We start from the raw sequence: 12,637 nt of genomic DNA on the forward strand, positions 1-12,637 counted from the left end.
AAGCAACAACTTTTTGTGCAGTCTGTTATGTAAAATATTGTAATTGGATATTTAATTTAGTGTTAACCAAAGGAGCTAGTTACCCCCTTAAAAGAATTGAATTTAAAATTTATTAAATTAGTATGATTTCAGCTTCTTTAAAGGAAATGCAGATATCTCCCTGTGTGATAGATACACTAGCATCAAAATACAGTTTTCTGTAATGAAGCACATTTGTCTGAAATCCAGGCCCCCATGAGATGCACTCATATAAAATATGCTTTAGAAGAAATGTGGCTGTTCAGAAAGATACTTACAGACGTATTGTGCTCGAAGTATGGGAGTAACTCTTTTCAGGAGGGCACTAAAGCATGTGCTTTGCCTGCAAGAATGCGTGCAAATACTTTGCTGAATCAGGAGTCAGCTTTTCAGACTACTAACGAAACTTCTATTCTGACTGGAGCATAAAATACCTGCCCTTTATGGGAGTGCATTTTAAAGCATTAGGTTACAATGTTATCAAATCACAGTATACTCTTTCACCCCTGGGCTGATCATTTAAAAACACTGGAACTGTTTTTCGTGTTGCACTTAGGTACTGAAACTTTTCCTGGCATTGGACCAAAGAAAGAAGATAAACAGCTGAGTGCTAGTTCTCCAGGTGAAAACAAAACTGAGAGGCAGACAGAGGCAGCAAGCCTTTGGGTAGCTGCAGGAAAGGACCACATGGAGGAGCAGCACTGCAATGCTGAATCAACATTGGAGCCACACACCCAGTCCACAGGGACAGTGGGCAGGCCTTCTCCGGGCTGTTTATCATCTGGGGATGCCGGTAAAGATACCAGTTCGCAGCTGAGAGAAAGACAGCTCTGTAAGGATGCGGAAAAAATAGAAGGCACAGCTGGGGAGCCTGGAGTGAAACCCCCTCTTGAGCCAATGGTAGATGCTTTGGTTTTAACGGATGCTGATTATATGCCTACTGATTTGGTTCCTACTGATAAAGATGTGCAAGCTGATAGAAATCTGCTCAGATCAAAACATGCTGCTGGCTCTTCAGAAATTGCTAGTGGCCAGCTTGGAAATAGTGATTTAAAGCAGCAACAGAAACAGCCTGATGATGATGAAAAATCTTCGCGGGATGGAACTGCATCAAATGTATGCCCTGGGTGTAATAAAGTGTCTGAGCATGAGAGTACTGCCCATTCACAAGTATGCAAGGAAATACAGAGAACAGCAGGACAGGAGAAGAAGGTAAATAATGAAGAACAAGAAGATTTATTTCTCAGATTTTTAAATGGTAACATAATAGACACTGAAGAATCATTTGCAAACTTAGCAAACAAAGAGGACTTTGACACTGTTCCAGATATTTCACCTGAACGAGCATCTTACAACTCACTGGAAGCTTTGTCACTAGATGACAGCTTTTCTTCTCTTGATGAACTTGCAAGAAGGATAGAGATTGCTGAGGTAAATACTGTGAATCCTATAAAATCTTCCATATTTATCTCAGTTAAAATATTTTTAGATATTGCCAACTTCAAAATGTGTTAAATATTCCTTCATATATCACTCTCTTTAATCTGAAAATAAATTATACTTATTTAATTGTTCTGAGTTAATTCAGAAAAAAGTTTCTGAGGCCTATTTGCCTCCTTCTTGATCAGCAGTGCTCTGTGTTTCTAAAAATTAGATTGATTTTTACATATGAGTGTGAACACCTTTTTTTTTTTTTTTTTTTTTTTATTCTAACAGAGACTGTTAGGAGATGGCCTGACAACTCCTGTTAAATCACAATTTCACGTCAGAGATTTACATATAATGCCTATGATGTAACATGTGTTCGTTTCTATTAAGCAGAATAAAATCTGCTTTTCTGTTCCTATTCCGTAGAGGTGAGAACTACATATGTAATAAACTCTGTATATGAATGTATGGGCTTCTAATTTTGCCAAGTTTAGGCAGTTTTGTTGTTCATCCACAACTAAGAAAGAACTTCTAAGCCTGAACCCACATTTCTGAAGCACTGCTGATAGGCCACAAGAAGGATGAGTGCTTCATAAGCTAAATTGCTCTTCTGAAAATATAGATCTATTGCTTTGGGACTCTCTTGGAGAGTGTATGATGACATCTTTGCTTTATTTGTCTTTTGGTTTTGGTGCATTTGCAACCGTGGGACCCTAAAAGTTTTTTCTTTAAATGAAAAAATGAGATTATTGTGAAATGATGTGATTCCAGATGCTGGAGGGGGAAGACTTATAAAAAGGTATCTTCTTAGTTCATCTCTATTTTTAATGCATTTAACAAGACAACATTCCTTGGCAATAAAGTAACAGTACTTCTGTATAGATCAGAAGCTAATTCACAGAGACCAAGAACCCACGATCACTCAAGGACAGCAGCCAAGCAGGGAACTAAATACTGGGGATCCATGCTGATGTTATTACATTTGGCAAAATCTCCAGGGCTGGAAGCAGAGCATTTTGGTTTTTCTCCTCACCTAAAGAGCTTCTTATCTCCTTTCCAAGATCGTTCATCCTGACCTGTCCCTAAAACACTTTGTTTTTCTGTGGGATGTCAGGAAGCATACCACGTACCAGGACTGAGGGCCATATGCACAAAGCTGTACACAAGCTCTTGACAACGTGCAGATGTAGAAACCCACATACATGTTCATACATGCAATCAAACTTTTGCACTAAATCCATTGGCTTGTGTTCACTTAGAGGATGGTTTTGAAAAAAAGCATTTTGTTGACAGCTAAGCCCATATACATGTATAACAGAAGAGTAATTTAAATATCATCCCTCAGGAATAGATTTCTTTTGAGCCCACTGAAAGTTCAGCATTTCAAGCTACAGGAGAGAACTGTTCTGTTTCACGTAGAAAAATCCTAAATTAATCCTATAGCAACTATTTTTAAATTGCTATGTTTGTGCCATTTGCATTTTAGAGGATGGGACAGGAAGCAGCATACTTGATACTGTTAGAAAAATTATGCTTGTATTGATTGGCCCAGTGACGGATGATGATGCTTTACAGGGAATATAGTTTCATTTCTAGTTTGCTGTCCTGATGCTAGGACTGCCAGTACTCTGATGGCCAGTTGAGTCTCTGGAGAGGAAAAAGTACCTTGAGTCTTCCATAGTACTTTTTCTGGCTATATAAGGCATAATGTTGGCTGGCACTGGTAAGTCTTTTTGAACCGTTCTTAGCAAGAGGCCTGAGTTGTGCGTGAGGCAGGATGTTTAAATCAGGGAAAAGAGAAAAAGGATTAATCTCAATACTAATTAAAATTTGTAATATACAGCATCTGGGGCTGTTTTGCGATACCTGAAATTTCTAGGTGCAGCGGGGTGAAGTAAGGACAGCACAGCTGCTTGTATTTTTTCATTGTACACTTATATTTTGTTTTTCCAGTTAATCTTACCGCTCTATCATTACCCTAGTGGTTGCTTTTCAGAAGTGGTGAGCACCTACAGCTTCCCTGGAAGACACCAGGAATTGAGAGAGTTTGGCACCCCTGAGAAAGCAGCACTGTTAACTTGCTTTCACTGATTTTTTAGTGCTAAAATAAGATTCCACTGATGTTTTGACAAGCAGACTGATCTTTTCACCCAGGTGTAATATTTCTTCTTTCTTGTCTTCCTGCAGCCTTTGAAGTTGCATTGTTCAGGCTGTGGCCATCTAATAAGATAACAATGTTTTCATACAGCAGTTGTGAAAGAAATACCTAGAAAATGCATTGGTAGCCACATGCATGAAACGAAATGAATTACATGAAATGTACCAGTGTGACAGTAAAAAAAAAAAACCAAAACAAAAAAAACCAAACCATAAATCAATTTGACTGTGATAAAACTTGTCATGGAGTATTTACAAAATTGCCACAAATAAGTTAGAACGGAAGGCAGAAGTAAAGATTATTTTGAAATAACATAGGTACAAAAATCATTTGGTAGGACAAAACTTTATTAATATTCTTCAATGAAGGTGTAATATTAATTTATTGAAAATGGGGAAGGGTAAGTACTTGTGTATGTATTTACAGTTCGGAAGTTTTGTTTGACCCCGTATTGCAATCAAAGAATCATCTCGTGTAGTTCTCTAATTTAGATCCTTTATGTCACTTGCTTTTAGTCTACCATTTACCATAACTAATTACAAGACTGAAAACTCTGGCTTTAAATAATTGCAAAACTAAAATAGTACTTTACATATTGTACAGTCCCTTATACTGAGTATCTCTTCACTAGTACAAACCATGCACAACAGCATGCAAATGATGGAAAATCACTGTCATTTTATAGAAACTAGATTCATACAGCTAACAAAGAGCTGTGAAGCACAGTCAGCAGTTGACAGCAACAGATATTGAAGTATATAGATTGTATTGATTGGCCCAGTGACCGATGATGATGCTTTACAGGGAATCTAGTATCATTTTTGGTTTGCTGTCCCGATGCTAGGACTGCCAGTACTCTGATGGCCAGTTGAGTCTCTGGAGAGGAAAAAGTCTTCTTAGATCTCTTTGCTAGCATTTTTATGAGAATGAAATGACACACCAGCAGTCAAACAAATTGTAACCTCAATAATGTAAGTTGCATTCTGCCATATGAAATAAAAGTTTCTAACACAAGTTTGTTACCTGAGTGACAATTAGGGAAATGAGTAAAATCGTAATGTTTTTCCTTATTTGAAAATTATCATTTGAAATTTCTTTCAGAAAGCAAAGATAGTGAGACTTTCTACCACAACATAAGGTAGTAGCTTTTGGTTAGCACTGTTTGTACACCAAGACTTTTAAAAAGTACTGAGTACGTACTGTCTAGCAGCTGATTTGATTGCAGAAATGAAGTCTCCACCTATCTGTAGTAGGTCTGGAGACAATGCCTTGTTGAGATCCACCGTTCTCTTGTATGGCTTGGGTCCTGTAGTTTAGAGTTTGCAAGAATTATGCTTCCGTATGAAATGCTTACACAGTATCTGAGCTATTTATTGCTGTATAAAGGAGCCCCGGTACTTGCATGGCAAGCATATCAGCAGAAAAATGGTTAGAGTCTGATGCTGTGGTATGAATACTGAATCTGCTAAGTTAGCTCCTTTTCAAAGTCAACTTATTCATGTATCTAATGTATTTTATTAGAGAAAGGGTTTGTCTGCTGCTTATAGCTTAACCCAGGGCAGTGCTGCTTTTTGTCAGTTTGTTGTACAGTTATGGATTACCGCTTTAAAAAAATCTGCTATTGCTAGAAATAAAACTGTAGGCCTTTGCCAAGTAACTGAATAAGGAATACAGCCCACAGAAGAATACACAAACAAAACTTCTGGAGTAGCTGTCTGCATTCAGACCAAAATACTTCATACGATGAACTTTTCTTCCTAGATCCCAGTTTGCAGTGCCTCCGATTTGGGGGTTTTTACTTACTTCTGCATGCTACAACTTATTCCAATAATAAGTTTAATCTGCTTTCTCTAAGAGCCTAAAGTACAGGACCTTATTTTCATAGTTTTGTCTAATATGTTTATAAATATATAGACATCATATTTGGCAAAAATATGCATAATGTAAGAAGTTTTTTTAGTATTTTATTAGCAACTGCTGTTTTAAACAGAGAAGAGAGAGGTAGTTTAATTAGAGCTTATTTTTTCTTATTTTGCAGCCAGGATATTAAACTTTACCAAAAAAAGTTTAAAACTTTTCTGTGAAGCAGAATCACTTTGTATCAATAGTGGTAAAAAGAGAAAAGCTAAAATATTTAACAGAGTTTCAATTAACCAACAGTCATTGCTGCTTTTGACTGTTGGTCAAAATGCCACCACATACCTGTACGCCATTTTCAGTTCCTGTACAGTAATTATAAAAGCTCCGGTCAAAAGATTTTGTGAAGGCCAGCAGAGCTGAGTGAGTAAGCTCAGTTACATAGATGCTCCAAGAGCATCTTTTGTTAATTACCTAACTTAGAATTAAGAAAATGTTCAATGTTTCAATAGGGTCCTTTATGTAGCTCTTATGTAACACGGAGCTGTTTGCAGTGCAGCCTGGTGCAAGCCTACATTTTTCCTCCTGTGGTTCAAGTCAAGCAGAGGCTTGACTTGTGGTCAACTGTATTAACCACAGTTCCCTCGTTAACTTCCTATTTAAATAATGTATTCTGCCTTTTTAAATTCTTGCCTCCTAAAGACTGGGATGGAAAACTTCAAGTCTTGCATGGCAGCTAAGTCCCTCTCCTTAGATGTTTAATTAATGGGAGATGGATGTAATACAATCAGTTTGTATATTGCTTTGAAATCTTTCTAAATGAAAAGTATGGTAGAAAAATACATTTACAGTTGTTTTAATTGAATGAGATTTTATTTGTAGCAAGATGGACCCTATGCTTACATGACAATCTTACAGTAATGACGTTTTTATGACTGAAAATAAGAAAAATAAAATGTGGTAATGTTTGCATTAAATATTTTTGAGCTGCAGTTGAGAATATGGTAGAAAAGAAGGTGTAGATACTGCTTTATGCAGAATTCCATATGTTTCTATTCGTATTTGCATTTTAACAATAAACTGTATCCTGATTAGGAGGCATAGCTTTGTAGGTCCTTTGCAGAACAAAACAAAAACCTTAATTATGTGACTTGTGAAATTCAAAGGCAGATGAAATATTCTAGGTATGAATTACATATCATGTAAAGGGGACATTCTTAAAAATACGGTCTGTGGCTTTTGTTGGGACAGGAGACAAAACACTAGCCACACTGATTTTATTGCAAAATCAAAAGCCCTTGCTCCCCCTTTTTAAGCAAAAGATGATGTTCAGAATAGAGAAACCTGTGCTGTGTCCATTAGTTCTTTATGTATTTAGAAGTAAATCCTGAAACATAGCCCTGTAGGCTGACAGGGAAAGTAAGTGAACCTCATTGTAGCAAGACTTTCCTTTGCAAGCCTTTTATGTAACTGTAATCACTGAAACACACATTTCCACGTAATCCTGTCAAGGATAGCCCCCTGGTTTTAAGCTTGGAGAAGACAGAGCTTGTGACACAGTCATTCAAAAACTACCAAGAGCCAACAGACAAAATGAAGTGTTTCAGTTTGAAATGACTACTTGCAGAACGGACCACCACATACTAATCTTAGGGCAGAGTGGTACAAACGCCCCACTGTCCCTGGCTGAAGTTCCCGCCAAGTGCAGTCCGAGCCACTTGCGAACACGCGTGCCAGGCGACAGCTAGCCTGCTGCGTGGGTGGTGCAGGAGGAGCCATTGATCCTCTTTATGAAAGCAATGCCGTACGCAGAAGCTTAAAATAATCTACTCTTTGAAAGGACATAATTTCATCTCTGCCCTCCCAAATAAATAAGTCAAATTAATGCACTCCTACATGATCCCCCTTCCTTCTCACAACAAGGAAGCATAAGTGTTGATTTTCTGGCTGGCCTGATAAATTTTTGTGGCAGTTCTGCAAGGCTAATTTAACCTTACCAGTAGAAGCTTCACCCCAGTGCACTTGTCTGTTGTATCACGAGACACTCGTGGGCTATTATTTCTGGTTCATTCGTGCCAAATAGTGGTTCTCCATACGTTGATTTAAACAATTTCTTTCCACCACCTCCACACTTTCACTAATTTGTAAGTACTTCATTGCATTGCTTCATTAAATAATCCATTCAAGCTCTTGAGCAGATAATCGAAAGGGAAAGTGAATATCAAAAGGGGAAGTGTGGCAGAGATCAATTTTATCCTCTCAGTTGCGATTTTTGAAAAAATTGTGAGACTGTAGGCATATACCCACAGTGACCAACTCAGAGTTGTTCAGGGCAACATTATTTGTCCAGTGGAGGGCTATAAAATCCCGCCAGACTAGAGATCTGGAAATGTAATTGCCACATTTACCAGTTAAAATGTTGCAAACGCCAAATGCCGTAGTTGGTACAGTGCCTATTGGATTGTGCTCTGCATTTTGCTGTGTTCAATGCACCATCTCTCCGATTACAGCATGCATCGATGCGTTATATAAGCTTGTAGCATGAAGCAAGTTTAGGGGCTTAAGTTATGAAATCACTTGTTTTCTGTTTTTCTACAGCTCTTATAATTGCAATGCAAATGAGTTTTTATGCATGGTCTTCTAACTTGATTAGATTATTGGGAGAGTTAAGCAATCAGTTGTCTGCAACTACTGTGTTATCTGGAAAGTTGCTTTTTTCCCACTTTGAGTTTTTATGAAAATTATAGGTATTTGGGGTCATTTCCTACATAGATGAGTTGCAAACTCAGTTGCAAATGTGATGTTTTCTTATCTGTAGCACAAATGTATACAGATTACTTTTCAATTTAACAAATGTTATTGCTGATCTACAGAGTAAATTTTAAAAAGGGCTACCCAGATTTATGAAGAGATGACTAAGACTTTTTTTCAGGTAAAGATGATCTTGAGATAAAAAAAGGCATGCCTAAATATGCTTCCTATTTTGATTTCTGTTTATTTCTAGCACACTGGGAACTGCTTGCTTAGGAAAGCATTTTTCTCCTGATTTTTTTCCTCCTTTCATTTCCCTAATAACTAGGAAACTACAGACTGCTCAGGCTGGTGTAACATCCTAGTATGGCTTAGCATACTCTTGCAGCCAAGCCAGATGCTGTAGCAAAGGAAAGAAAGTTACGGTTTATTAACCTGTAGTCTGTATTGCTATTTGTGCGAGCTGTTTGGGTGACCAGCCTGTAGGGAAGGATTTTTGAACTGCTGCTGTATCCAGAGAGCTTATTACAACGTGGAGCTGGAATCTGTCCAGAGCATTGAAGCTTGCTTTTTCCCTGGTGTTCTCTCTTTTTGGTTTTGTGGCCCCATGGTAGCTTGTTGTCCACCCTGGGGAACCAATTGCAATGCTGGAAAATTAATCTCATAATAAGTATTTGATAGTCTCTGCAGGATTATATCTTTGGAGAGGCAGCAGCAGTGTGTCATTGACTTCTTACTGCCCTCTGATGATGGTGGTTTTGACACGAACCCTCCTCACCACTGCCCCAACCCATGTGATTTAATAACATGAGCTTACAAAGGAACTGTTGCAGTGAATACAAAGTATGCTCCAAACAGTAAATGTATGTGTATTTAACTTTGATAGCAATTAAGGACAAGTAGTGTCAGCAGACAGCAGAATGATACTACAGCTGTCCTGCATGTTAAGGAATTGATGTATTCAAGACGGAGGTTTCACAAGTGCTGCAATGTTTAAGAAAAGTAGAGTGGAAACCGTTTTTTAACTGTTTAGCTCATTTCCTCCTTAAAGTCATTGTTAAACAGATCTCACGCTTGGATTTCTCACATCTCGTGCCCCTCACCGTCTTTCCTGATAGATTGCCCCAGCAGAAGGATTGGTGTCTATACTAAAGAAGAGACATGACAGGGAAGGAGAAACAATTGCTCAAGTCCAGCAAAGGCAAACAAAGAGAAGAGTGCGATTCCAAGAAATGGAAGACACATTGGATCAAGGTAATTTAAAGCTGTTAATTCATGGGTTGCACTCTTGGGGTGCAAATGATGTTGATCTTTTTGTTCACAAGGGCAAAGTGGGCGTTCATTGTACGCACTGTCTTGGCTTTTTAAAACTTAATCAAGTAATAAGTGAAGGTGACTGAGCGAAGATTATTCTATATCAGATTTGGGTAACAAGGCTACAGAAGGATACAATAAGTACACTTCTGTTTTTAAGTTTGGTTGAGACTGAAGCCACAGGTTTTTTCCTCTGGCTGAATGATTTGCAAGTGACATATAATGGACGTCCTTTCATTAATGTTTAGAGCTTAGAGGTGAGAGGTGTAGGCTTTCTCCCTAAATCTAATCCATGTAGGTAAAGAGGGATGCAGAAGAAACAAGTCTGTTTTGGTTTTCCCACAGGTAGCTTTCCAGCCCTTTCTAGCAGACCATGGGATTGGAGGGTGTCAGATTTTAACCTTGCGTTATAATTAACCATCCATATGTATTTTCTAGCTATCATTAAATTTGGCTAAACACCTTAGTGCCTTTTTGATGGGCTAAATAGCCTCCTAAGAAATACAATATATTATTTTGTTATGCTTTTCTTGGAGTTTAAGATCTCTATTATTCAAGCTAAAGAGATGTTAAGAAAAATACTTTTGGTTACTAATGATGGTACTTTCTGTATCTACTGTGTGTGCCAGCCACTAAATGGTATTAATGGAGGCCTTAGTGCTGAGAAGTGTGTTAAGTGTGTCTCATACACTGAAAAGAAAATCCATTCACTGCCCAAAAGGGAGCTTATCCCATCTTTTTCTTGAAATCATATTAAAACAATTTATGTTTTAAATAAAATTTCAATTAGAGTTTCTTCTATGATTTTTTCCAGGGATTTGGTGATTCAAAAGGAAAGTTGTTTATTACTATTATTTTAAATCTGATTTCAAACACACAAAAAAGTGCTTGAATGTTTCTTCTTTTCCCCTGTTTCGTCTCCCTGATGTAGAGTGAAGGGAGTTCAGAAATTTTCTTAGAGCCTCTTCAATCTGACAGAAGATGCAGATGTTGTTCATGCACGCAAGTTACTAAGGACAAGCGAGGTTGTGAGGCTGTAGCAGCACCTCTGCAGCCTCTTTATTGCTCTTACTCTGGAATAAACAATCATGCAAAGAGTTACCACAGAATAACTGAGATATAAAATAACCCTTCACAATAGCCTACCCTGAAGGTTTTGTCTCTATCCTTACAGTCAAAACGTCAGAGTAAACACAAACAGTTCATGGTAGCACAGTCAGCGTCAGTACAAATGAAGCAAGAATGTTTCCATTTGTTTTAGTTTCAAAGCTTTTTGTTTCATTTCAACTATTTCCATGAAGGAAGGCTTTGGTTGTGCGACATTCTCATAGTTAAGTGTATTTTGCTTCAGTGTGGAATGACTCCACAAGTGATACCAGCAAGGACCGGTACACAGGTTGCAGAAATGAAGCTATATAATTATTTAGGTTTCTGAGAAGACTGGGTAGAGAAACATACAGTTCCTGGTATATATTATGGTTACTTTGACAAGGTGAGCGTTATTAAGAGTGTTTACCTCCTGACTCATTCATGGTAAAAACCTATCTGATTTTCTCACACGCGTTCATATTGCTTTGTAGATGATCCTTTTTCACCTTTTCTGCTCTTTCATTTACAGATGAAGTAGTTGGTGGCTCCTGTATTTTGCTGATCCTGCTGTGCATAGCAACTGTTTTCCTTAGCATTGGAGGAACTGCATTGTACTGCACTTTTGGTGACATGGAATCCCCTGTGTGTACTGATTTTGCAGCCAACATGGATTTCTATTATACCCAGATATTGCAGCGTATGGAAGAACTTAAACACTGGATAGCCTTCTCCTGGTTGAAATGAGTGGAGACAGCACATTGAGGGCTCACTAATGGTTACTGGAGAGGGTGGAAAAAAATTGTGACTTCAAGTTCTCTAACACTTGCCGCCTGCAGGTGATGTGTATTTGATGATGTACTTACACTTTTACTTAGAAATCAAGAAAATTCTAGTTTAGCAATCAGGTGGCAAAATGTTCACATCTTAAGCTGTAGCAGTGTGGTATGGGAGAATAAAAAGTTACTCTCTTCACCCTTCTGAGAGTAGGCAAGTAGCTTTTTGACAACTTAAGCAAGTGAAGAAGAAAGAAGAAAATTAATTGTCTTCTATATGCTCTCCCATTGCCACACATTGTGTAAGCAATCTCTGGAAGCTTAGTAAAAGGACAGCTTTAATTTACAGCTGTTTGTGCAAAGGTGTTGCCTCCAGCTATCATGCAATAAGTCTGTGTTTTGGAAACATTATTTTTCTTCTAAGTCTTACTATTTTTCTCCATTTTAATTCTCCTGGTGAGCCATGTAATTATTTGGGTGGAGTGAGAAGAGTGCAAGCGGCATTAACGGAGCCCTCATTTGGTGATTAACAGGCTGACCCTGTATCTTGTAGCTTACGGTGAATATCATGAGTGGGATAAATCTGCTGGCAGATTTCACGAAATTTCCTGGAACTTTACTCCCAGTATTGCGTGGGCTGTTTTAGAAACAGAAGGTTAAAAAAAGAAACCCTTGGTCTCACTAAACACAGAAACAAAAATAAGATGTTTAGTAAATTATTCCTGTTAAACAGTAAAGTGGCTTTGGCCAATTTTAAAGCACCTGGTAGCAGGTGTGGGGCTAACTGGATTTTCTGTCCAGCTATGTCACTGACTTGCAGTAATCACTTTGTGCCTCAGCTTCTCCTCCATAAACGGGGAATAATGATCCTTGCCTTTATCTGTGAATATTTATTGCAATTAGGGCTCATGTCTGATTCATCCCAGATGAGTGCGCAGGATCACTGAACTGTGTGGCTGCAGCCTCTCTCAATGAGTGAATGCTTATGTAAAGTGGGACTGATCCAACAGAAGAGATTGAGGCTCACTGCAGATCGCGGCATGTTAGTAGTCCAGGGCACTCGTTCCAGCAGATGAAGCACATTCGCATCTATTTGCCCTGCGGTTCTGAGACCTGTGTTGTAAAATCTGTTCTTTTTCTGTCAGCTATACAAACAAATTTAAATCGGTACAAAGAGTCATTTTAAATGGGTATTTCTGTCACTTGGTGCTCAGCCCTCCCTGTGTGGTATGCGAGAGAAACACTGACA

At 38.2% G+C, this 12,637-nt stretch overlaps 1 protein-coding gene across 1 annotated transcript in view; it reads left to right on the plus strand.

The window, feature by feature from the left end:
• Nucleotides 1–12,125, plus strand: part of CNST (consortin, connexin sorting protein) — a 47,108-nt gene extending 34,983 nt beyond the window's left edge. The window contains 3 exon segments of the mRNA XM_009321261.1: nt 575–1,449; nt 9,331–9,466; nt 11,145–12,125. Coding sequence (XP_009319536.1) covers nt 575–1,449; nt 9,331–9,466; nt 11,145–11,359 — 1,226 coding nt within the window. The 3' untranslated portion in view covers nt 11,360–12,125.
• The last annotated feature ends 512 nt before the right edge of the window (nt 12,126–12,637 follow it).

The sequence above is a fragment of the Pygoscelis adeliae genome, unplaced genomic scaffold (genome assembly GCF_000699105.1).
Source record: "Pygoscelis adeliae isolate BGI_AS28 unplaced genomic scaffold, ASM69910v1 Scaffold463, whole genome shotgun sequence".
Lineage (NCBI taxonomy): Eukaryota > Metazoa > Chordata > Aves > Sphenisciformes > Spheniscidae > Pygoscelis > Pygoscelis adeliae.